We start from the raw sequence: 24,234 nt of genomic DNA on the forward strand, positions 1-24,234 counted from the left end.
AAATGTTTTCATACATACATATATTGGAAATTTATATCTATGAAATAAATAATTTTAAACTTTTTCATCAGTGAAAATACATGCACATTTAAAAAAAACTGTGTACATAAAATATAATTATAATTTTTCCAACAATTTTTATAATATTATAACCATATAATAGAAATACTTATAAATTTTTATCAAAATAAAAAAATATTTTAACTTTTATGTAAAAAATATTATTACATACTAAAAAAACTTTCAATTTTTATGTATATTCTTTCTTAAATCATAGAAATTGAATATATATATATATATATATATATATATATATTATTAACAAGGTAAAAAGATTTATTAAACATTCTATCTCATTATATAGTAAGAACATTATTAGATGAACACTTTTTATCACGTGTTAATATATATATATATATATTATTTTATTTTTTTGCATTTTGTGATTTATAATTATTTGGTGTGATATAATTTTGTGCATGTAAAGAGAGATGACCACTCTAGTCCCCAGAATCTTTTAGAATCCGAGCCTATTCCAGCGTCTTCTATGACCAGCTTGGTCATTACTCTTTCCAGAACCTTCCCAAACAATTTTTAACCGTTGGATATTCCCCCTTGGACACGTGCCAAACATAGAGGTTTAGATCTCCTAACATGCATGATGAAATGTAGCCACAAATTCCTGAAATGACACTACTGTAAATCCCCACCACCTCTTCCATCTCTTTATATATACACTCCTCACCTTCTCCATCCACCACCATCAAACCATCTCTCTCATCATCAATAACCTTCTTTCCTATTCTCTCACTCTCTCCACTACTTTCATCAACCATGGCCCCAGAGCTTGTCCCCACCGTTGCAAAATCTACTGCCTCATTCACCAGCCCTCCCATCCTGCCACCGCGTGCCTACGTCACATTTCTTGCCGGGAATGGTGACTACGTCAAAGGAGTGGTTGGTCTCATCAAAGGGTTGCGAAAGGTCAAAGCTGCGTATCCATTGGTGGTGGCTGTCCTCCCTGATGTGCCGGAGGAGCACCGTGAGATCCTCAAGTCGCAGGGCTGCATTGTCCGTGAGATTGAACCTGTTTACCCGCCAGAAAATCAGACACAGTTCGCAATGGCTTATTACGTCATCAACTACTCCAAGCTCCGTATATGGGAGGTACACTTCAAATTTTGTGACTATTAAAGTCTTGTACACTTCAAATTAAAGTAAAAATTAACTGAAATTGTATTACTGTGATTACAGTTTGTGGAATACAGTAAGATGATATATTTGGACGGAGATATTCAGGTATTTGAGAACGTAGACCACTTATTTGACCTACCAGATGGTAACTTTTACGCTGTGATGGACTGTTTCTGTGAGAAGACATGGAGTCACACTCCTCAGTACAAGGCTGGGTACTGCCAGCAGTGTCCGGAGAAGGTGCAGTGGCCCACCGAATTGGGCCAGCCTCCTGCTCTTTACTTCAACGCCGGCATGTTCCTGTTTGAACCTAATATGGTCACTTATCATGACCTACTGAAAACGCTGAAAGTCACTACTCCCACGTCCTTTGCCGAACAGGACTTCTTGAACATGTATTTCAAGAACATTTACAAACCAATTCCTGTGTCCTACAACCTTGTCCTCGCCATGCTTTGGCGCCACCCAGAAAATGTTAACCTTGAGGAAGTCAAGGTTGTTCACTACTGTGCAGCGGTATGGCACTAAATCTTGGTCTAATGCAACATAGAGGTTAATTAATGAACATATAATTAGAATTATGCAACATAGAGGTTAATTAATGAACATATAATTAGAATTTAATTAATGAATCATTTTGAAATGGTTATTTTTTGGAATTTTTGTAGGGGTCGAAACCTTGGAGATATACTGGACAAGAAGAGAATATGCAGAGGGAGGATATAAAGATGCTGGTGCATAAATGGTGGGACATCTACAATGATGTTTCTCTTGACTACAAACCATTATGTGCAAGTGAAACTCCAGTGGATGATGTTGACCTGGAACCATTGGAACCGATGGGGCATCTATCAAAGGTTGTTGTTCAACGAGTACTCGCTGCACCTTCAGCAGCTTAGGTTGAAATACATACGTTGTTCAGGATCAAATGGGGACAAAAAAAACAAATTAAAAAAATGAAAAACAAAACAAGAATTTCAAAAAGAATTTGATAAGGAGTATGTGGAAGACTTTAAGGTCTAATTTCTTTTTTTTTCTTTTCCCTGTAGATTCAGGGACTGATCGTGCCTTGCTTCTGAGAGAACCTCGACAACTTCTATATGTATTTTATTTTCTAAAAGATCTTTATTTTTTTATTTTTTATCTAGGTCTGTTAAAGGTCTTTGTCTGGATCTGGTGTTTGTTTACAGGAATGTGTTCATTATGTATAGTTTTGCTGCTACCTTTTCTTGTATGAACTTTGCCATTGTAATACTTTTAGGGCAATGCTTAATGATGATGGCAAAATGTATGTCAATTTTAATGGTCAGAAACCCTTGTCCCTTTAGTGTGAAATTATAATTTTTTTTTCTTGTGATAACTCTATTTGGAATATACATTGCTTGATGAAGTACAATAAGATCTGTGGTGAGGAATGGTTTGAAACCTTCTTCTTAACAAAAGTGAAATGATTTGGGCAACTGACATCACGTTTCATCTGTCCCCCGTGTTGAAGCAAGGGTTTAGTAGAACAAGCAAGATAAAAGGTATACAAATCTCTTGTAACATATGTGTATTGGATCAAGATATTCAACTATGTTAAAATGTCAAATGAATTATATTACTTCTACTGAGTACCTAACAATAATTACAATGAAGTTAGAACTGTTAAAAAAACATTATATAATCTCTATATAACTTTTTCAAAATTTAGTAGCTTTTGGGAGTTGATTTTTCTTTTTTATTCAGATGGAATGAAATAAATTTTTCTCAATAAGGAAGTAGATTATGTACATAAAATGAAATAAACATCGTATATTCTCTATCCCTAATCCCATGTATATGTAATGAAGAATTACGTATGTATTATAATGAAGCAGAATTCTATATTAGAGTTCCTATTAGATTATTATTTCTTTTAATAAAAAATTTAATAAGAGTATTTTTTTTAATCAGTATTTAAGAAATAGGAGTACTTTCTTATGCTAGAGGAATGAGATTTACCGATAAAAATGATCAAAACCTAGCCATATTCTGTTATGCTCATATAGTCAAGTTTCGACTATCTTGAATTCTGCAATTAGTCGAGTTATGCTAGAGGAATGAGATTTACCGATAAAAATGATCAAAACTTTGTCATATTCTGTTATGCTCATATAGTCGAGTTTCGACTATCTTGAATTCCTGCAATTAGTCGAGTATTCTGTTATGCTCATATAGTCGAGTTTCGACTATCTTGAATTCTGCGAAGGCTGTAAGGATAGTGATTTCTCGGTAAAATCTGCCTATGCTCTTTTAAGAGGCCCTGTTGAGGGAAAAAGTGTGCACAGATTATCGCTTGGAAGGTGTTGATTAATTCGATTGCCACAAAAGCTAACTTGGAGAGGCGTGGAGTTTTGGTGGATACCAATCTATGTAGTTTTTGCAGGATGGTTGTGGAGTCGACAAAACACATGTTTTTTTATTGCAGAATTGCTTGGTTAGTTGCCACAAAAGCTAACTTGGAGAGGCGTGGGGTTTTGGTGGATGCCAATCTATGTAGTTTTTGCAGGATGGTTGTGGAGTCGACAAAACACATGTTTTTTTATTGCAGGATTGCTTGGTTAGTCTGGAATCAGTGCTATACATGGTTAGGGATTGCGTCGGTTGACCATGTTGTCCCAACAACTCACTTCTTGCATTTAAATCTGCTAAATGCTCCTGTCCATGTTAATGTAGTTTGGAATTGTGTTTGAATGGTTGTAGTTAGTGAATTATGGAAGCACATGAATAAACATATTTTCTAAGGAGGGGTGATCAATCCTTCGGAAGTGTTCACTTTGGCACAATTAAAAGCTTGGTCTTGGGTAACTTCTAAAACTGTTTCTGCTAGTTTTACTTACCCTGAGTGGTGCATTGATCCTAGGGTTTGTATGTTTTCAATAAAGTGAGCTTTTATAAGAGTTATTCTTTCGGTTGGGTTGTTTGTTGTTCTAAGCTTCTGTTGTTTTTTTTGCCCCTTGTTGTGGTTGCAAAGAGATTGTATTGTGTTGGTTTTGAGTTTATACGAGTTAGATTTGTATTTGTACTAGTTTTGAAATTGTACGGGTTTTTATAGTGGTAGATTTGTTTGTCTCTCTATTTGTTGGTTTGGGAGACTAGTGAATTTGTCTCATATTTTGTTAGGTATGTATAAGGTTGACCGACCCCAATTCTAGAATATAAGCATAATAACTCAAAAGAAATATGATTATTTATATATGTATTATAACAGTCCAATTCCAGAAACAAATTATTTATATATGTATTATAACCAAGCAGAGTTTCTAGAGTCCTAAGGAAGCAGAATTCTTATTATAATGAAGCAGATTATGTATATATGTATTATAACGAAGCAGAATCCCTATTATATAATGAAGCAGAATCCCTATTATAATGAAACATAATGAATGAAGTAGAGTCCTAATATATAATGAAGTAGAGTTCCTATTATAATGAAGTAGAGTTCCTATTATAATGAAACAGATTATGTACATATGTATTATAACGAAACAGAGTTCCTAGAGTCCTATTATATAATGAAGCAGAATCCCTATTATAATGAAACATAATGAATGAAGTAGAGTCCTATTATATAATGAAGCAGTATTTGTACTAGTTTTGAAATTGTACGGGTTTTTATAGTGGTAGATTTGTTTGTCTCTCTATTTGTTGGTTTAGGAGACCAGTGAATTTGTCTCATATTTTTTTAGGTATGTATAAGGGTTGACCGACCCCAATTCTGAAATATAAGCATAACAACTCAGAAGAAATATGATTATGTATGTATGTATTATATAACGAAGCAAAGTCCCTACCCTATTATATAACGAAGCAGAGTCCCTATTATATAATGAAGCAGAATCCCTATTATAATGAAACAAATTATCTATATATGTATTATAATGAAACAGAGTCCCTATCCTATTATATAAGGAAGCAGAATCCCTATTATAATGAAACGGATTATCTATATATGTATTATAACGAAGCAGAGTCCCTATTATATAATGAAGCAGAATCCTATTATAATGAAACAGATTAGGTATATGTATAACTCTAAAAAAATAAAAATCAGAATATATCAAGATATGCATACATCAAAACTTAGCCTATCAATATCTGATTACATTAATTCTTCATCTTTACAACTTAAATATTTACATGACCTTAGTTGCCAGAATTATAAAAATCAAACCAAAAAACAAATCCTTACCTTTACAACTTAAGTATTGACATGATTTTAGTTGTCAAAATTATGCAAAATTAAACCAAAAAATAAACCAGAAGAACTCTAAAACTTCTAATTAGTTTATCATAATCCAACTAGAATAACAGCTTTGAACTTCCAAAAAATAGCAATGTTCTAAGGATGTATTGTTGGCGATAGAAACTAAAAGTTACAGATTATCCTGTCTCTACATCGTCTATAAATTCTTTTTTCAGCCATCAGTAGAGAAAAACTCATTTAAACATTGCAAGTCAAATACATAACATAAAAATGTATTCCAATAAGCTTGAATCAACAAAGCCAAACAAATAACCTTAAGATTTTTAAGCAGATGTAAGGATTCAACAACCAATCAAAGTAAGAATAACTAAAAGAGATATTTTAGATGACAACCAAGTCCAAGTCTTTAGTTGGACCAAATAAAAAGCTTTCTCCGCATCCACCTTCCTATGTTTAAAAATGAGTCTATTTCTATGATCCATATACTCCAGATTATTGCAATCCATAACCCCTTTCATACCAAATTGTTCAAAGTGACATTTAAGATCATCATGTTGTACGAGTCAGTTCTAACATTTATTCCATACACTTCCTGCAAGTTTACATCCAAGGAATAAATGTTGGACAAATTTCTCATAAGCCTTACATGATGGTAGATTGTAGTATTTAAAGTTATTTCTCATCTTACCATATTCATCCTAATTGAGATTTTATCTAATAAAATTTTTAATGTGATAATTTGAATTCTAGGAATAACAACCATACGGTTATCACACATAATGTGGTTATGCTGAATATCATATGTAGACAAAAACATCATTTTGTTCCGCAGCTCACACCTTAGTGTCATGAAATAGGAATTGATGTTTTAAAGAAAATCAAGATGACAAAACTCTCATATTACTGAGTTGAGTTTCTTAGTTGAAAAAAAACCAAAAAGACAATAGTTTTTCTAGACGAGGAGTTCATGATGAGCAGAAAATGAAACTACTGAGGAGTTCACGATGAGAAAAAACGAAACTATTGAGGAGTTCATGATTCTTGTTAAATTCTAATCTCAAATAATTATTATATTGCAATCTTGACCAATATGAACAACTAATTTTGTCAATTTTTATGTCAGATTCAATTACACTACTGAAAAGGATTTTAAATACAGTTAAATCTGACTTTTAGTCCTGAGTAACAATAAGCTATTGCAACAATCTTTTACTCCACATAAATCAATCCTCCATGACACTAAAAGGTTAAGGTATGCAATTTACTCAACATAAATCAATGCTGTCTTATATACCTTCCTTTCAATTTTTATTCTGATTTCTATTTCTAAATTTGTCGACTTGATTTCTTGCAAATTAATTATAAAAGAAACACTTTATCAGATTAACAATGATTGGTGTAGTTGAAGTTACAGAGGAGTTTATGTAATGAAGCCTTAGTAAACTTGTTTTATTGAAAAAAATTCTTATTGTGTTAATAATTACTAAAAAAAAAATAGTTTTAATGATATAAATATTTATTATTAAATGTTATAAATATGTCACTATTAATATCATTATGACAATAATGAAATTGTCACTAGTACTCATGTTATTATTGTACTACTAAGTTTTATTGTGACAAAAATAATTATCACTAATAATTCTATATAATAGTGATAATAATAAAATGTCACATATATAAACGACAGTGATAATTTAATTGTCACTAGTGTATTCTATATAGTAGTGATACTAATGATTTATCACAAATACATAAAACAATCATTTTAATATCAAATTTTATGTGACAATTATTTTATATCATTATTAGAAATTATGAGTGTTTTTTTTATATCAATAACAAAAATAATATTAAATAAAAAATATATTGAATATAGAAACATTAATGGTGTTTCAACCTATGTACAATGTAAAAAAACAAAAACAGAAAAAAAAAGATGATTACAAATAAAATTCGAACACAAAAAAACTCAAAAACCTGTCACAACACCCACAAAAATAAGTGTAGTACCTAATTCCTTTCTTGATAACCAAAAGGTTGTAAGTAATCTATGTACATTACATATGTGATACCACTTACCCCATCTAGAATAGTGTTACAAGAACCCAAAATAACAAGGACCTTTAGAAGTGCACCAAATGTTCCTTCAACTCCCTTGCACCCATTTGTCCTTAAGAAATATGAAAAGATAATAGGGTTTAATACATCTTTTATATATGTCTAAAGAATGAGCCTATACTACCACTAACAACCTCACTTTATGCCAAACCTTATGAGGGAGTTAGATTCACATCAGAAGTAAATATGTTATTGGGTTTAGACACTATATAGGATAAGTGAAATCAATTGTAAAAAGTTGGATCCTAATCCAAAAAGTGAGCTATTGGATTTAAAACATATACAAAATGATACATTCTCATAGTACACTTAATCAATAGATAATTAACTCATTTTCTAAATATGTCTCCTGTTGAATACACACAGTTACTTCAGTTACTTCATTTGTGGGTTTTTATAGTTTAAAACATGGTACTAAAGTATACACTCTTATGGACTTAAAAGCTACAAATATTCTCATATAATGAAATGTTACAACTACAAAATATGAATTCTACGACTCTCTATAAAAACGTTTCGTAAAGAACAGTCGTTATAAAAGAGGCGGTGACATTTTTGTAGTTTTTGACAAAATTTCAGTGTTTTTAACGACAGTTCCTTGCTAAACCGTCGTTATATGTGTTTTCGGTGTTTTTAACGACAAATCCTTATTGAACCATCGTTATATATGGCTATGGAGCGCTTTTTTCCACGTGGGCTCCCTTCACTCTCACTCTCTCCACTCACTTCATCTTTTTCCTCTCACTCCCTTCACCTTCACCTTCCTCACTCTCACTTATCTTCTCCCTTCACCTTCATTGCACGTTTGACCGTACCACCCGCCCTTAAATCCGCCGCCCCTGCGATGCACTAGGCATTGCTTCATCAACCGTCCTCAAACTCACCACCCCTCTTGCGCTTGCACCGCATGACGAACCCTAAGGTTGTGCGGCCTGCCTCCCTTCCTCCTGCAACAGCTCGCTACTACTGAAGGAGAACGTTGTTGCTAGTTCTGTTCCGTTTTACCACCGCTCATTCGCACAACTTTTTCCCGCTAGGTTAGGGTTTAAATACTCTTTATTGTTTTTAATGAATTTGTGATTACAACGTCTTGGTTGGTTCTGAGTCCTGTGCAATTTTTATTTAGAAAGTTTTTAATTTGATAATATATGCGTTGATGCTGAGAATGCGTGCCAACCCTTCACCTCTGCACGTCCACACATCGCCAACATCTCCAACATAATTTTAAATTTTTTAATAAATATTTGAATGTTTGTGTTGATTAGTTAATAGTAATGTAATAGGCATACAATAGGTCTTGAGACACAAGATAGACGAACAAGGTAAGTTATCATCACTAAAAACAAAGCAAGGTGTTTGGTTTGCATGATTGAGACAAACAAACAATATTGTAAAATTCATTAAAAATAGATAGAAATTAATTTTTGATCCAAATTTTTTTGTGGGAACTTGATTTAGTGTATATTTGATGGAGGAGTTCTTTGATAGTGATAGATTTGGAGTTGCCAAAAAATAGCGTGGCAATTTAATTAGATAATTGGTAGTTAAAACTTTGGTAGTTAATTAGATACCAATTTAAAAATTATTTAACAATAATATAAACTAATTTAGAAACTAAAATTTTATTTAATCTCTAAAATTGTCTCTAATTTAGTCATTATAACAACTAATTATTTTTTGTCTCTAAAATTGGTTTCTATTTCATGATTGGTTTTTATTTCATGATTATTTTCTTGTAGTGACAAGTCTAATTATCTAGAAAAAAAAAGAGCAAAAGAAGCACACATCAATTATCATTAAACACAAATATTAATTTCATTCAAAATGGTTGAAAAGTTCTTAATAAATGAAAGATTGTTTTTAGTAAGTCAAATAACATAAGTTGTTCCAAAAACAGACAAACAACACAATCAATAAAGATATGTTGTTTGAGCTCACAAAAGAAACCATGAAACCAATATACTTGAAATAATTTGTTAGTGCAAAAATATCGGACAAGAAGGAATAGTGATTTTGGTTTCTATTTTTCAAATATAATAATATTGGTATTCATTTTAATTTTATGCATTTATTTAAATTTAAATACATGTAATACTATTTTTTTTATATATTATATAGTCTATAATTTTATTAATATTGATATATTTACATAATCTAAAAATTTATACATAAAAACAAATTTCAAATCTTAAACCCTTCATAAATTATAACCTACACTTTCACTAATTCATAAATTTTAAAAATTGTCATTCGTGTGGTAGTATCCAGGCACCATAGGAAAAATTGACTTCTAAAAACAATGGGTAAGAAAAGAACAGTGTCTTTTGGATATACTGGAAAAAAATGCAAATTATTTTGATATTAGGTTGTAAATATATTGTTCTTTATCAAAGACAAATTAATACATGCTAGATCAGATGAAAGATTCTAAACAAGGTAACCGCATCAAACATCGGAAGTCACAATCGCTATAAACTCAACCAAACTTGAAGCAATCCACAAATGATAAATCACTATGCCTGCAATCACAAATCAATTAAAAGAAAAACAATTAGTTAAGGCCTTCATATGAAATCTGCGAATCTATATTTAGAATTATTCTGCATTAACCTTGTTGGCAATGTTGTTTGAGAGCCAGTCAAGTCCTTCGTAAAGTCCTTCACCAGATGTGGCACATGTGCTCTGGATATACCTGCACGTGAAGAACATGGTCAGTGGAGAAAGGAGACAGGGGATTTCAATAGACAAGTAAACCGCTGACAGAAATATTTTATATTACCAGTGACGCTGACGGAGAGAATGAAGACCAAGTTTATCAGTTATTTCGGCAGCATTCATAGCATTTGGAAGATCTTGCTTGTTTGCAAAAACAAGAAGCACAGCATCTCTCAACTCATCCTGATAAAAATTAAAGCCATACAAGAGAAATCACAAAATTAATCTAGCAAAGTAAGTCCTCTAAAATAAACCAAACTCTCACATTCAATCATTGGGTATTATCTATTTTGTTACCTCATTCAACATCCTGTGCAGCTCGTCTCTCGCTTCCACAACACGATCTCGGTCATTGCTATCAACCACAAATATAAGACCTTGGGTATTTTGGAAGTAATGTCTCCACAGAGGACGGATCTAGCAGGAAACACGTGTCAAAGTTCACTACTGTATCGATACATTTTTTTTCCTAATAATTCTGAGATAAAAATATATAACAGAGGAGGGCAAATGTTGGACAATTTAAGCTATATATATATAGAAATCTACTCCATAACAAGCTAGATGTTCAGCACCGTAGCCAGATCTTGCTACAGCACTGGATCCGAGCAAAAGATGACATACACTAAAAAAGAGAGACAGAATTAATAAATGTACTCACAGAATAATGTATTGCCAGCTCTATTAGAAATGAAAAAAAAAAAGTATTACAAAACCAATCAAATGCACCCGCAAACAAAATATAGATTTTGAATCACGTCTGTCTTGTAATGGAGAGATTGTAAGCCTGGTAGCATCAAATTATTATTCCCCACAAAATTACTAGCATTAGAATTAATGCTTTCTCTCTCAAAGGTAAGGAATGAAACCGTTCTAAATCGTTAACAAGCATTCCATCACGACATGACATCAGTATATTATAGACAAAGGTAACGAAAGTAAAATGAAAAAGAAATACCTTGTCCTGGCCACCAACATCCCAGACAGTGAAGCTGATGTTCTTATATTCCACAGTTTCCACATTAAACCCTACACCAAACGTTACACATTAACAAAAACCGCATCCTTTCTTTTTTCCATTCTTTTGCATTTTATTTTATTGTCACGTTTATTGATGAGTGCGTAATTTAAATTTGATTTAATTGAGGGAAAGAAATTGGAAGAAAAAAAGAAAGTAAAAGAAAGAGAGAGATATACCAATGGTGGGAATGGTGGTGACGATCTCTCCGAGCTTGAGTTTGTAGAGAATGGTGGTCTTACCGGCGGCGTCGAGACCGACCATAAGTATACGCATCTCCTTCTTCGCAAACAACCGACTGAAAAGCTTGGTGAATGAGAGCCCCATTTTCAACTATTCTGAAAAAAAAAATCCCAAACACAAACCTTAAAACAACATCGGTACCCTAATTAAAGCTGCAAATTGGAATTGGAAAAAAAAAAAGATGAAAGATTGAAAAGTTATGAGAGAATATACGTCGCAGATGGAGGCGGAACCGTTAATTGCTACACGGATCGAGAAGGTGACCGTTTGAGAATTAAAACGATAATGAAAAATGTGAGAGAGAAAAGAAGGACTTGCCTTGGAGATATGACAAAGAAAGTTGTGTTGAGGAAATTGAGATGAGATCTGAGGTGGTGGTTGTTGTTGTGTTGATGTTTCGGGGCAGCGTTTAGTAAATGATCTGATGTTGTTGTTGTGTTTTGGCGTTTGGATGGTCTCAAATTCTCTAATAAAAAAAATTCATTACTTTGCTTATCATCCTTTCTTCTAATTATTTTTTAAATTTGTTAATCAAATTATACAAATATTTGTATAATATTAGAAATTATGCTTTATAATATTTATTGTATTTTTCACATTACAATTAAATATAAATATAAATATAAATATAAAGATTATACGAGTTATTTTTCGTGTTTATTAATATAAATATGTTTTTTTATGTTAAAATATTATGAGAATCAAATTCTTTTAAATAATTATGCCCTTTTATTGAATGAACAATAATATTTTACGTAATATAATGTTATATTTATATTAATGTTATTAATTTTAATATATACAATAAAACGTTTGATTTTATAATTTAATTATAAATAATATTAAATTTGTAATATTATGTCTTAAAATCAAGTTGTTTCAATTCTATACAGCTAAAATTGAATCTTTATTAAATTATGTTTCAGTCTAATTTAACAAGAAACATTTTATTTTAAGTTATTTCAAATTCCAGTCTTATAAAACCCTAAACAACTTAAACTTATAAAAATAAAATGCAAATCATTTACTATGTATCTAAACTATATTTCTTAATACAAGTTGGGGTCATATGACAATTGAAGTAACTCGGCATTTGTTTATTATTTTTTCACATCTTCAGACAATCGAGTGCAAACTATATTAAAGCATACAACATCACACAATGCATTCCTTATTCTACAAGGGAAAAGGAAAGGGTAAGAGAAAAATATGACTACAAATGTTGATCTTTCGTTCCAACTAGTCATAGAGCAGATAACATGTCATTTCTCCCACCAGTCATCCTCTCTGCCCGCTCCCCACGTTCACCTGAAAATTTTATACTCAAAACTTGATCAGAAATGCTGACCAAGATTTTTTTTTTGACAACTCCTGGAAGAAAATGGTTACCTGTCCGAATTCTTATAACATCTGAGACGGGGATCACTGCACAATCAAAGTTCTATTAGATATGTGATTTCATATTGAGGCCATTACATTTACTTGTTGAATTTAGAAATTAGAGTTCAATTCATATTGCCTCAAAATCTTCTATTCAGAACTTGGCAAGATGCTTATATACTTATAAATCTAATCATTCACGAATCTAGGGAATCTAATATTTAATATATTAATACAAAGGGCACGAGAGGAACAAGTGAAAGCCAAAAGTCAAAAGGTCGCTTTTCTATACTATTGATATCCAGAACACATCCGGTTGTGTTCTTAAACTGTGAGAACTGACAAGGGCATATACATAATATACAAAAAAAGGAAAAGAAAAGATTTTTAGCTTGAAAACAGAATCATAATTTGTTGTCTCAGACAGCATAATTCATTTTCGTTGATAAAACTATTATTCTTGCCCCCCAGTTGCGAGAAGAAAAAACAAATCATTGAAAATGGAAATGCTATTCTACATTTCAACACTGGATAACCTGTTTGCCCAGAGGACACAAGAGTGATATTTGTACGAGAAATGAGCCTAACTGACTAAAATAGACACATTAATATCCCTAGATGGGCAATGATCCAAATAGATAAAAAAAATGCTAATGGACCACAATGTATAATTCACCATTAGATAGATTTCGAGGTCTTACAGAAAATTTTGCCATCACCAATCTCCCCAGTCCTTGCCTCCTCGATAATTTTGTCAATCACTGCCTCAACCTACAGACATGTATCCGGGAATTGAACATTTTTGTTGGTCCTTAAGTATGGTTAAGTTTCATTCTGGAAATGTCTCCTAACTTATTTATGTGAAAAAGAAAATCAAAAGAACATTGAAAGTGCTTGTTGTAACTTCTCGAGCCAATTTTTTTCAGGTTACAAAAACAATATTCTGTTTTTCTTTAATCTCTTTAAAATCCATAAACACGATAATGATCACTCCAGTTACTGAAGCTAGAAATTAAGAGAGACAGAACAACGCGGACCAGTGGTAATGGAATTATCATATATCCATTGAAAAAAAAAAAATTTCGCGCTTATCTCTTCCCAATGGTTCTGGTCGTGAAACCGGATAAGATTCAAATCTATAGACAAACAGATTTAGAACCGATGAAATATTTAGCGCATCAAATCCAATGGTTATGGACATAATCACATTCACTAACGATAATAGTAAGTAAGCATTTTAATATGAATATTTTGCAGAGAAAATTGTCATTTAGAGGGCGTTCCAGCAGTAACTACGAAATGACTCTTTTTCCACCTTGCATTATTGCACTAATAAGAAAAGGAAGTCAACTATAGTCTTGAAAGCAGTAAAGTTAGTACAAAGTGTCTGCATACCTGGTTCTTCTCCACCACTACTTCCATTTTAACTTTGGCAACAAAATTGCCTTCAGAAAATTCAGAGCCTGTGAAGAATACCATATCAGTTAAAGACACTGGTGTAATGTGATCCATATGCATAACAGCATGTATATAACACCAAGTGAAAGGAAAAGAATGTATTTCTTGAACTACAGATGATTAAAATAAGTTATGGACTGTGTTTACAAACTTAAAAAAAGATTACTGATTTTTAGTTTCAACATGAAAAAATGGAATAAAGACATGTAGGACAAAAGAAAATAAATCCTCTACAGCAAATTTATTTGTGAAGTAAGAATAAAGGTGTATTTAGTATTTACTCAATGCAGGATCACAATGCCTTTTAAGTTAAATTTAAGGTGAACTGGATATACACAGTATTTACTTTACACAGAAGCCTAATATAGAAGAGTCTTCTTTATGGGGAGGGAAATATTCAGCTTTTAAGTACCTGTAGACAAGCTACATCTTACTTACCTCCCTGCCTCTCTTTCGCACCACCCTGAGCACCAAAGCCCCTGACATCAGATACAGTGACACCGCGAATTCCCATTTTCAGCAAACCCTTCCAATCAAGAAAACTAAAATTTAGCACCAGCATATACACAAATAAACTTGGTAAATATAACTTAAACCCTAAACCCTAAACTTAAAACAAAAACTACGTGCTATATTTATATTTGCCAACCAAACCAATAACTATTTGAGAGAGCATTTTTGGAAAGCAGTTGCACCATTTCTAAAACTACATTCAGAATAAAAGATACAAAGACTAATCTTCCCAAAATGTACAATCAGCACCCAAAAGTACTTTCAGAACAGTTATCCAAACAACCACTCTGTTAACTAAAAAAAGGCACCACTCTCATTCCGAGGAGGACGCCCCATTTCATAGATAATCAGTATTAATCAAGTATTATTCACCTTTTAACTTGCACCAATTGCCAACTTCTTTGCCAACTTCTTGGCTCCAATTGAACAAAACACGGGTACCAAACAAAGTGCAGGGATGTCGTGCAAGTGCAACAATATATTTAATGTTTATAACCAAAGTGTGTATAAATTAAACCCTAAAAAAATAAATATCATACCGAAGAAACCTGAGGGACTCGCCAGGCCCTGGAAACAAGAAATTCAACAAAATAAATCAGCGAATAAATAAACAGGTAGCTAGAAAAATCCACTTTAACTAATTAATCACACAGTAAACCTCTCCCTCTCCAAGCCACACAAAAGAGAACGGTTTTTGTAACCTGAGAATGGCTTCAACTTTATAGAACTTGGATTCTGGAACATAGTCTGGGAAAGAGAACAGTTCAAGCAACAAATTAAGTAACAGTAGTAATGGAAAGAGTCATAAAGAAGACGTGCATTTGTACCTGGAATATTCTGGGCACTGATTATGGGAAGAATCGCAGTATTTCCTCTACGTCTTAGAACCACATTGCGCTGAGAACAATCACCAATACGCTTGCGGCTTAAGCTAGAAGATGCAAAAGGCATTTCGCCTTCTCTTAGATGAAAACTAACAACACCAAAAACGTGTGTTCCCGCGATCGCAGCCATTACTTCTCCTCTGAAGCACTCGGAGCAACCACTGGTCTTTCTCAAGTTTCAACGCAAACAAGAAATTACAAGAAATGAGAGGTAATAACAAGAAATAAGAGTCGTTTTAAAGAGGAAGCCCAACCCAATGTAAAATGGGCCGGCCCATTTGGATTTATGTGTAACGAAACGACACTGACGGTTACGGATTTGTAAAACGAAGAAAAACTGATTGTGTTAGTTGAAGTTAAGATGAGTAATTTCGTGTACAGAATCAGTATCGCGCAGGAGTGGGAGGAGTTGCAGAAAAATGGATCCACTTTCGGTGGGGAGCTTGACAAGTCTTCCCGTTTCATCCATTTCAGCAAGCTCGACCAGGTTAATTTTCGAGCTTTTGTAATTTTTCCGGTTCAACTTTTTTTTTTTTTTTTTTTAGTAATAGGAATCAGATGCAAGCTTACGTTGCAGTTCCAATTGATTCAGTGTTTTACGAAGTTACGATTAGATATTATTGCAGGTTCGGCCAACACTCCAGAAATTTTTCTTCAACAGCAAGTTGGAACTTTACCTGCTTCAAATTGATGCTAAAAAGGTTACATGTACTTCTTCGCTATACTTTTCAATGGCCTAGGAATTTATTCTCATTCTTGGAAATTATGGCTTTTTGTAAGATGAACATAACATTTTTGTTCTGCAAATTACTTTCATTAATTCAATGAAACAGAGTGAAATAAATATACAACTGGATTATGGCTTTTTCGAAGTTATATATATATTTAACAGTAATAAAAAGTGCCAAGCAAGCCCTTGGATTAAGAGGCTCACCTGCAGGCACAAATTATGCTTGCGTGTAATGCTCTAATGTAATACTTTCCCTCTGTGATATCCCTCAGCTTGGTGATGGTTTGATTTATGAAATTGTGGATGGTTCAAATAGCTTCCCTCATTTCTATGGACCATCTCGAAGCTTTATTCCTCTCCCTCTAGATGCAGTAACAAAGGCTGAGAAGCTGACTCTCTCAGATGGTGGATTCAGTTGTAGTTTGCTTGATTAAGTACTCTGCTGATCATATGTCATCTTCTTGTTGTCTCATTCTTCTGTGTTGTGTGAGGGTGTAGCGGGAATGCTTGCTGCCTGTCTATCTCACTATCTCTGTAATTGATAAATCGAACTTTAATCCTTTCTTAATGGAGAAAATGGATGCTGTGATATTACTGCTAGAATCCTATGTGGTTTTATGGTCATTATTTTATTTTTACATATCTCAATGAACATTCTACTCTATTCTCATGAGATGGTAATTGATGTCTTGTGTTGGCTAAATAATAACAAGAATAACACAAAATGAGAATGAAAGAGAACAGCTGTAGAATTAAGGAAATAAATAACAGAAAATTCCTTAAATAGTTAAACCATAACATCATATAATAGAGTTCGTAAATATATATGTAAGATTCTCCTCCAAAACTACCTTCATATTCTTGATCTCTTCAAATTCAATATTGTCTTTAATGAAATGTAAACATCAATGTATTTGGTTTTTTCACTATATATTTGTTGATCAACTAGATGTATGATAATTTGACTATCACAATGAATATCAAGATAGTCCAACACAATAGCTAATTCTTTTATCATCTCTTTTAACCACATAGTCTCATCCCTCCTATAAGTGTAATATACTCTTCCTAAATAGTAGAGAAAATCACCACTAATTGGAAGCTAGCTTTCGAACAATCTGCATTACCAAATTGTAGAGAAACATAGAAATTGACTTTCTAGTGTCAATATTCCTTGCGTAGTTTGCATCTACAAACATTTTTATAGTTTCTCTACTATTGATGGACCATTTATACACCAATCTAGACGAGCACCGAATTCAAAGTCTCCCAACAAGCATGTCTAAGATCTATCATGAACTTGTTAACCACACTAATAGCAAGCACCAAATTGGGTCTACTACACATTATTCGTACATGATACTCCTTACTCCATTAGCATATACAATAGTCTTTATCTCCCTCTAACCTTCCTCAAAACTAAGGGCTTAGGTAATATATATGTTTGTGGTGATGACCCGAAGGTGTATCCACAAGTTTTGGTTTATGTATCTTAAATCTCTTAACAACCTTCTTCAAATATCCTTGATGAGATAGGAATAACATTTCAACCGTTTGATCCATATATATATATATATATATATATATATATATATATATATATATATATATATATATATATATATCTCCAAGTAACTTTTGGGACTAAATTTTCATCTCAAATTATGTGCTTAATTTTCCTTTGAGCTTTTTTATCTTATTTTTATATTGGTTGGCTATAACATATCATTTATATACAAGAGCAAGAATAACGCACTCATTTCTTTTCTTTTTAGGATGTAAATGTAACTATTATAATTGTTCCTTTGGAACCTCATTTGCCTAAGGAGAACATCAAATCTCCTACTATTGTTGGGACTTTGTTTCAAGCCATATATTGATTTTTACAAGAGACACCTTTGTGTGATCTTCAACAAACCCCTCAAGCTATTAGATATAGATGGTCTCCTCCAAGTTTTCATGTAGAATAGTTGTTTTAGGGTCTAGTTGTTCCAATACTAGATTGTAGTCGTTAACAGTTGACATCAAAATCCTCATCAATAGTTTTTTTTACCACAGGTGAGAAGATTTCATTATAGTTTATCCCCTCAAACTTGTGTAAAATCTTTCGTCATCAGTCTCAAGTTGATATCTTTCTCCATGCCTAATATGCCTTCTTTTTAAATAACCACTCGCATCCAACCACTTTATGTGTGGTTCTTCTTCAAAGATTCAGTTTCCTCTTCCATGGCACACTGCCACTACTGACCTCTTACACTTCCTATTGCCTCTCTTAAGCTTCTAGGCTCTAAACCTTCTATCACTTCATTTGTAGTAAAAGTGTAGCAGATAAGATCAATGTATCCAAATCATTGTGTTGGTTTGATTGTCCTCCACTTTATCATGCATAAGTTGATAGTTGGAGTTCAAATTTACCCATCCTGACCTTCTAGAGTGAGAAGTAGAAGGTTGATTCTCGTCATTTTATGCTTCACTGTCTAACCCTTGTAGTTCCAACAACAAAAAAACTCTGCCTCAACGTGAGCTTTCTTCTTGCTTTTATTTGGATGTATGCATATCATAGCCCTTCGAGTCTCGTTGAATGTGATGTCCCTACTTACGAAACATCTAGTTTTCCCAAGTTTCAATCTTTAGAGCCTATACCCCTTTACCCGTTGAGTCTATCAATTTTTTATTTTTATTTTTTATCAGCAAAGAATGAAATTAAATTAAGAGAGATACAAAAGGGATATCCCAACCCTTTTACATAAACCAAACCACATTAAGAATCTCCAAGAATAAAGAGATGAACAAACACTCCAGAAGCAATAGAAAGATAATGTTTGCTGCATAAGCTAGACATCCTATTCTAGCTAGCACCGTTGAGTCTATCAATGAAGATACATCTCTCTGCTCGTGCTTTCAGTTTATCCTTCTTGACATGTGCAAATGTCAAACCACCAAACACTTTTAAATTATCATAATTTGTTGTTTTCACTTCATACCTCCACGAGAGTCTTAAACTTCATAATATACTATGGAGTCTTGTTTATCAGATAGATCGCACTGTTTGCGACTTTTCCCTAGAAGGATTTAGGAAAACCAACTCCCAATAACATACACCTTACCCGCTCTAAAATGGTTATGTTCATCACTTCAGCAAGACAATTTTGTTGAGGTGTATCTACAATATCTTATGTCTCCTTATACTTCTTCCTTGCAAAACTCATTAAATTATTTTGATAGAAATTCCAATTCATTGTCAATTCTAAACATTTTAAGTTTGTTTTTTTTTTATTATGGATCATGGATTCATGGTGTGTCACTCCTTAAATATGTGAAAAGTCTTGCTCTTACTTTTCAATATACAAATTTCACACCCCTAAGAGTAATCGTTTATGATAGAGGGAAAATAAGACCTTCCATCATAAGTGTGAATTTGTGTTGGACCCCTCAAATCTGAATTCGTGAAGAAGTCTATTGTGTTCTTTATTATACAATAAACAATAATGATTCAGAGTTAATACATCACACTATGACTACATAATAATTTCTTCTTTTTCCATCAGTATCACTTGTATCTGCCGGCCTGATTGATGTTAGGTGATATGGATCGATTAGTTGTAAATTGCATTCCAAATTATGCAATAACGTGTTGAGACTTTTTCATTTTGCTTAGAGGGGTGTCTCCATTATTTCATCCATGAAAGAGTGTTGATGTAAATAGAGACACTTAGGAACGAATATGTGGTATTGTGGTACCATCATATTTATCTATGGTGAGACTTTTTCATTTTGCTAAGAAGGGTGTCTCCATTATTTTATCCACGAAAGAGTTTTGTTGTGAATAGAAACACTTACGAACGAATATGTGGTATTGTGCGCCAACTACCGGGTTTAGGGTTTCAAAATAAACTACTTGTTTACTAAAAATATTAGATACAGTACTAATCACAATACACTTTTTTTTCTCTATCTTTTCTTCAATACAAATCTATAATTTATTAATATTGGTTAAATATAAAAAATAAAATGCATATATTATTCAAATAAATATATAATAGTAAAATTATTATAATATTAAATTTTGATTTATCAAAATCATTTAGCATAATAAAATAGGGACACGATAGTTAAATGACCTGGACAAAAAAATATTAGATAATCTATTTTTATATTTTTTTTACATTATCATTTTTCCCAAAACTTTCTCATTGCATAATTTATTTTATCTCGCTCTTCTTTTTTTTCTTTTTTCGCTCTTCTTTGTAAAAAAGATGTAACAAAATTGATGTATAATATTTTTTTCATTAATTTTATTTTGGTGAGATTTTTCATTAGTTTGGGTTGTCATTGTTCTGGTATACCAGTTTTTATTATTACCGACAGGTTTTGAAGATTCATTAATGGCTTGTTGTGGCTATAGAATGGAATTGAGAATCCTTCAGATACTACAACGACGCGACCAGCAATGTAGGAACTTCCAACATAGCACAATCATTAATCAGCTTTTTCTATGTTTATTCGGTGAGGAGGTTAGGGTACTCATTCAATTGTAGCCACAATAAAAAAATTCCAAATTCTGTGAGGCATACATTTTACACCTCTCCTGGTTACGGTGATGAGCGTGATTGCACTCTAGTTAGTCTAGTTCATTGATTTCAATGGAATCTTAAATATTAAAATGTAATTAAGACTTTTTTTTAAATCTCATGAGATTAGAGATTAAAATATCTTTTATAAGATCGAGTTAAACACTTCTTTATATGGTATCGGAGTTATTTAGAGTCTATAATGTAAAAGTTTGTTGACCTTATCAGGTCATTCATTATCAGACTGTCATTTAGAGTCTATATAACAAGAATTTGTTGACCTTATTAGAACACCAACTACCAAATATTATTATCGGATCAACCATTATATAGTGTCACGCATAAGTTGACGATTTTTAGCGTAAGAGTGTGCAGTGAAGTTCTTGGACTAAAAATAAAAATATTTTATAATATATAAGTAGGTGTAAATAAGACACTAGACTATATCTATACCTACCCAGTTAGTTTTGTATGTTGAATGATTCAATCATTAATGTGTCCTAATATATTTAGGAATATAGCATTAGAAATTGCTAAGGTGAGAATATGCCTCCAAATATATTTAGGATTATATAAATTTGGTAATCTGAATCTATTGGTGTTTATTGGTGTACGAACATTTTCACCTGCCTACTACGAAATGGATAACATGGTATGAATAAAATCAATATCTTTGTTTGTGAGGTTGAGGTTGGGGTACAACAAAAGAGATATGGAAATCAATATTGGGAAGAAGCTGAATTTGGTCAATGGTGGGAATTCTTCTTTTGTCTTGATGTTCCAAGTGGAGTTGAATCCACAACAACGCCCAAGACCAATTTCGGATGGTTCATTCAAATCCAAGCAGTGTACTGTTATTATAGCTTTCCCTTATAGGCATCCCTTTGACGAAGGTTGGAATATTGGTTGGCTAATTGTAAATGTAATTTCGCTTTCGACTATTTCACGTGGTCCCTTCCCTTTGCTTTTTTACTTTTACGTGCAATTTAAGCCACACAGTGTTGCTAAAGTGTTCAAGTCGTAATGATTAATTACGCATTAAACTGGTTTTACCATAAATTTTGAGGAGGAAATGGATCCACGCAAATAGAGATTTTGGTTTGAAACCTTAGCCAATCTAATCACTCATCACCAAACACGTAGAAAGGAAATACACATCTACACATATTCGAATATCCTTTTGTTAATATAAGTCCACACTATTCACTTGCAGGGTAAAGAATTTACTAAAAGAAAATCTGAATTTAGGATTGGCCAAAAACCGACGAAAATAAAAAATAGACAATGCTAACTTTTGATTATAGTGTATGTTTTATATCGGTAAAAAAAAACTATGATTTTTTTTCATTACTAGTGTTTAATTATACTCATGTCAAGAGAGACACTACTAGTATTGTTTATACCTATGTCAAGATAGACACTATATATTATATTAATTATTTATGAAAAATCTAAGGTCGACTTGGTCGACTCAAAGGTTATAAAATTTAATTATAATTTGATTAATGTTAAATAAAATATTTTTAATATTAATTTAATTTGCGTCAACTTGACCGTACAACACTTTAATTTTCAATAAAATGAAATACGAAAAAATAAAATTGTAATGGATAAAGGAAATGAGTGTGGATGAAAAAAAATAAATATGAATGAAAGAGATAGGGAGAAAAGTGTGAATAAAATATAAGAGTGTGAATGAAGGAGATGTGTGTCCATAAAAGAGATAAGTGTGGATGAAGAAGATGAAAGTGTGGATGAAGAAGATGAAAGTGAGTGAAGGATATAGATGTTGATAAGGAGATGAGTATGAATGAAAAAAATGAAAAGAGTATGAATAAAGGAGAAGATTGTAAACGGAAAAAAAAAAAAAAAAGATAAGTGTAAAAAAATTATATAAAAATTGAAAGAAAAAATTTATATAAAAAATGAGAGAAAAAATTATAAATGAGAAGATTTAAAATCTAGATTTTTATATTAAAAATAATTTAAAATTTCGATTCATTATTATAAAGACTCATATTTATAACATATAAATATTTTTATTAATTAATCTTTTAGAGATCAAAATGTGATAGTCTCCGCTTAACCAACGGTAACACACATTTTTTACAAAAATTAAAACAATGATGCAATATTACCATTAGTTTACAAAAATTAAAAACAATGACAATATTATACCATTAGTTATGATGACGCTTAAAAACGTGTCAAATTAAATAATATAATAATACCGTAGTATTTTCCAAACTAATGTTAATTTATTGAATAAAACATATTTTAATATTATTATAGTGGACTAAGCTAATTCTATTTATTTTTAAATATTATTTATATGTTGGTGTCCGCTTAACTAACGTATGATTTTTCATTAACATTACAAAATTTAATAATTTTATGCAGTTAAAAAAATATAAAATATTTTGTGTCCCCCTAAATAATGTCGCATATTTGTTGACACTAAATTTAGAAACTATATTTGCATTTTCTTATAGTGATTTGAGAGAAATATTTGAAAGCAATTTTTGGTGGATTTCTCCTTTTAGGAAGCATGTTATAGAAAGAATATTTTTTACCAGTATTTTTAGCTAAAAAGGAAAGGGAGATTGAAAAGTGATATTGCATTTTTCCAAAAGTTTCGATGGTTAAATTATATTTTGAATATTGAAGGTAACTAAAAAAATGGATAAAACGAATATCAAATTAGGCTATATATAAAATGTCTACTTGAGAAAGATAATGATAGAAATACAAGAAAATAAAAAGAAAAAAAAACTTGTTTTTTTACTTATAAATTTTATTAACTAATTGGTTTTTAATAAATTAAATATATTAAAACTGGTTTGTAAAGTGATATTTTAAATAACAAAATAAGTTTAAACCTAATTTATTCTCGTAAAACAAACTTTTAAGAAGAAATTTATTCTCAAATTGTAATTTGATCTAATCAATCTAAAATTTCTAACATATTTCTTTATATATTTTATTTTAAATTTAAAAAGCTTCTGCAATATTTTAGTTATATTTCAACTCCACATAAAAAGTTTCTTGTTTACTATCTATGTAGCACAGATATGGATACTGACACGACACGAATACGGATACGGAGATACGTATAATCTCTAAAATGTAGGACACGGGGACACGGATATATATATTATATAATTTTAAATTATATAAAT

The 24,234-nt window shown here is 31.8% G+C and overlaps 4 protein-coding genes across 10 annotated transcripts; 2 read left to right on the forward strand and 2 right to left on the reverse strand.

Moving 5' to 3' along the window:
- Positions 1–745: 745 nt before the first annotated feature.
- Positions 746–2,507, forward strand: LOC137814810 (galactinol synthase 1). Of its 3 annotated transcripts, none has more exons than XM_068617723.1 (4): positions 746–1,167; positions 1,255–1,710; positions 1,863–2,093; positions 2,244–2,507. In XM_068617723.1, exons 1-3 carry the CDS (start codon positions 835–837, stop codon positions 2,091–2,093), a joined length of 1,020 nt encoding a protein of 339 aa, XP_068473824.1. In that variant the 5' UTR covers positions 746–834; the 3' UTR covers positions 2,244–2,507. The 3 variants fall into 3 exon arrangements, with proteins under 3 accessions (XP_068473824.1, XP_068473825.1, XP_068473823.1); XM_068617724.1 differs by having other exon boundaries at positions 1,863–2,051; XM_068617722.1 differs by having other exon boundaries at positions 1,863–2,337.
- A 7,367-nt stretch (positions 2,508–9,874) lies between these two features.
- Positions 9,875–11,987, reverse strand: LOC137814813 (ADP-ribosylation factor-like). 4 transcript variants are annotated; one of them, XM_068617729.1, is made up of 7 exons: positions 11,838–11,987; positions 11,456–11,614; positions 11,217–11,287; positions 10,556–10,675; positions 10,323–10,441; positions 10,154–10,235; positions 9,875–10,062 (listed from the first exon to the last, which is right to left on the reverse strand). In XM_068617729.1, the coding sequence occupies exons 2-7, from the start codon at positions 11,601–11,603 to the stop codon at positions 10,057–10,059; spliced, it is 546 nt and encodes a 181-aa protein (XP_068473830.1). In that variant the 5' UTR covers positions 11,604–11,614; positions 11,838–11,987; the 3' UTR covers positions 9,875–10,056. The 4 variants fall into 4 exon arrangements, with proteins under 4 accessions (XP_068473830.1, XP_068473831.1, XP_068473828.1 ...); XM_068617730.1 differs by having other exon boundaries at positions 11,733–11,956; XM_068617727.1 differs by lacking the exon at positions 9,875–10,062 and having other exon boundaries at positions 10,139–10,235; positions 11,838–11,977.
- A 608-nt stretch (positions 11,988–12,595) lies between these two features.
- Positions 12,596–15,951, reverse strand: LOC137814812 (nitrogen regulatory protein P-II homolog). The gene is made up of 8 exons (XM_068617725.1): positions 15,698–15,951; positions 15,572–15,617; positions 15,410–15,437; positions 14,796–14,883; positions 14,295–14,362; positions 13,601–13,670; positions 12,909–12,944; positions 12,596–12,827 (listed from the first exon to the last, which is right to left on the reverse strand). Exons 1-8 carry the CDS (start codon positions 15,882–15,884, stop codon positions 12,763–12,765), a joined length of 588 nt encoding a protein of 195 aa, XP_068473826.1. The 5' UTR covers positions 15,885–15,951; the 3' UTR covers positions 12,596–12,762.
- A 131-nt stretch (positions 15,952–16,082) lies between these two features.
- LOC137814814 (uncharacterized) lies at positions 16,083–17,087 on the forward strand. 2 transcript variants are annotated; one of them, XM_068617732.1, is made up of 3 exons: positions 16,083–16,241; positions 16,381–16,455; positions 16,757–17,087. In XM_068617732.1, the coding sequence occupies exons 1-3, from the start codon at positions 16,116–16,118 to the stop codon at positions 16,916–16,918; spliced, it is 363 nt and encodes a 120-aa protein (XP_068473833.1). In that variant the 5' UTR covers positions 16,083–16,115; the 3' UTR covers positions 16,919–17,087. The 2 variants fall into 2 exon arrangements, with proteins under 2 accessions (XP_068473833.1, XP_068473832.1); XM_068617731.1 differs by having other exon boundaries at positions 16,109–16,241; positions 16,369–16,455.
- The last annotated feature ends 7,147 nt before the right edge of the window (positions 17,088–24,234 follow it).

The sequence above is a fragment of the Phaseolus vulgaris genome, chromosome 1, assembly GCF_000499845.2.
Source record: "Phaseolus vulgaris cultivar G19833 chromosome 1, P. vulgaris v2.0, whole genome shotgun sequence".
NCBI lineage: Eukaryota > Viridiplantae > Streptophyta > Magnoliopsida > Fabales > Fabaceae > Phaseolus > Phaseolus vulgaris.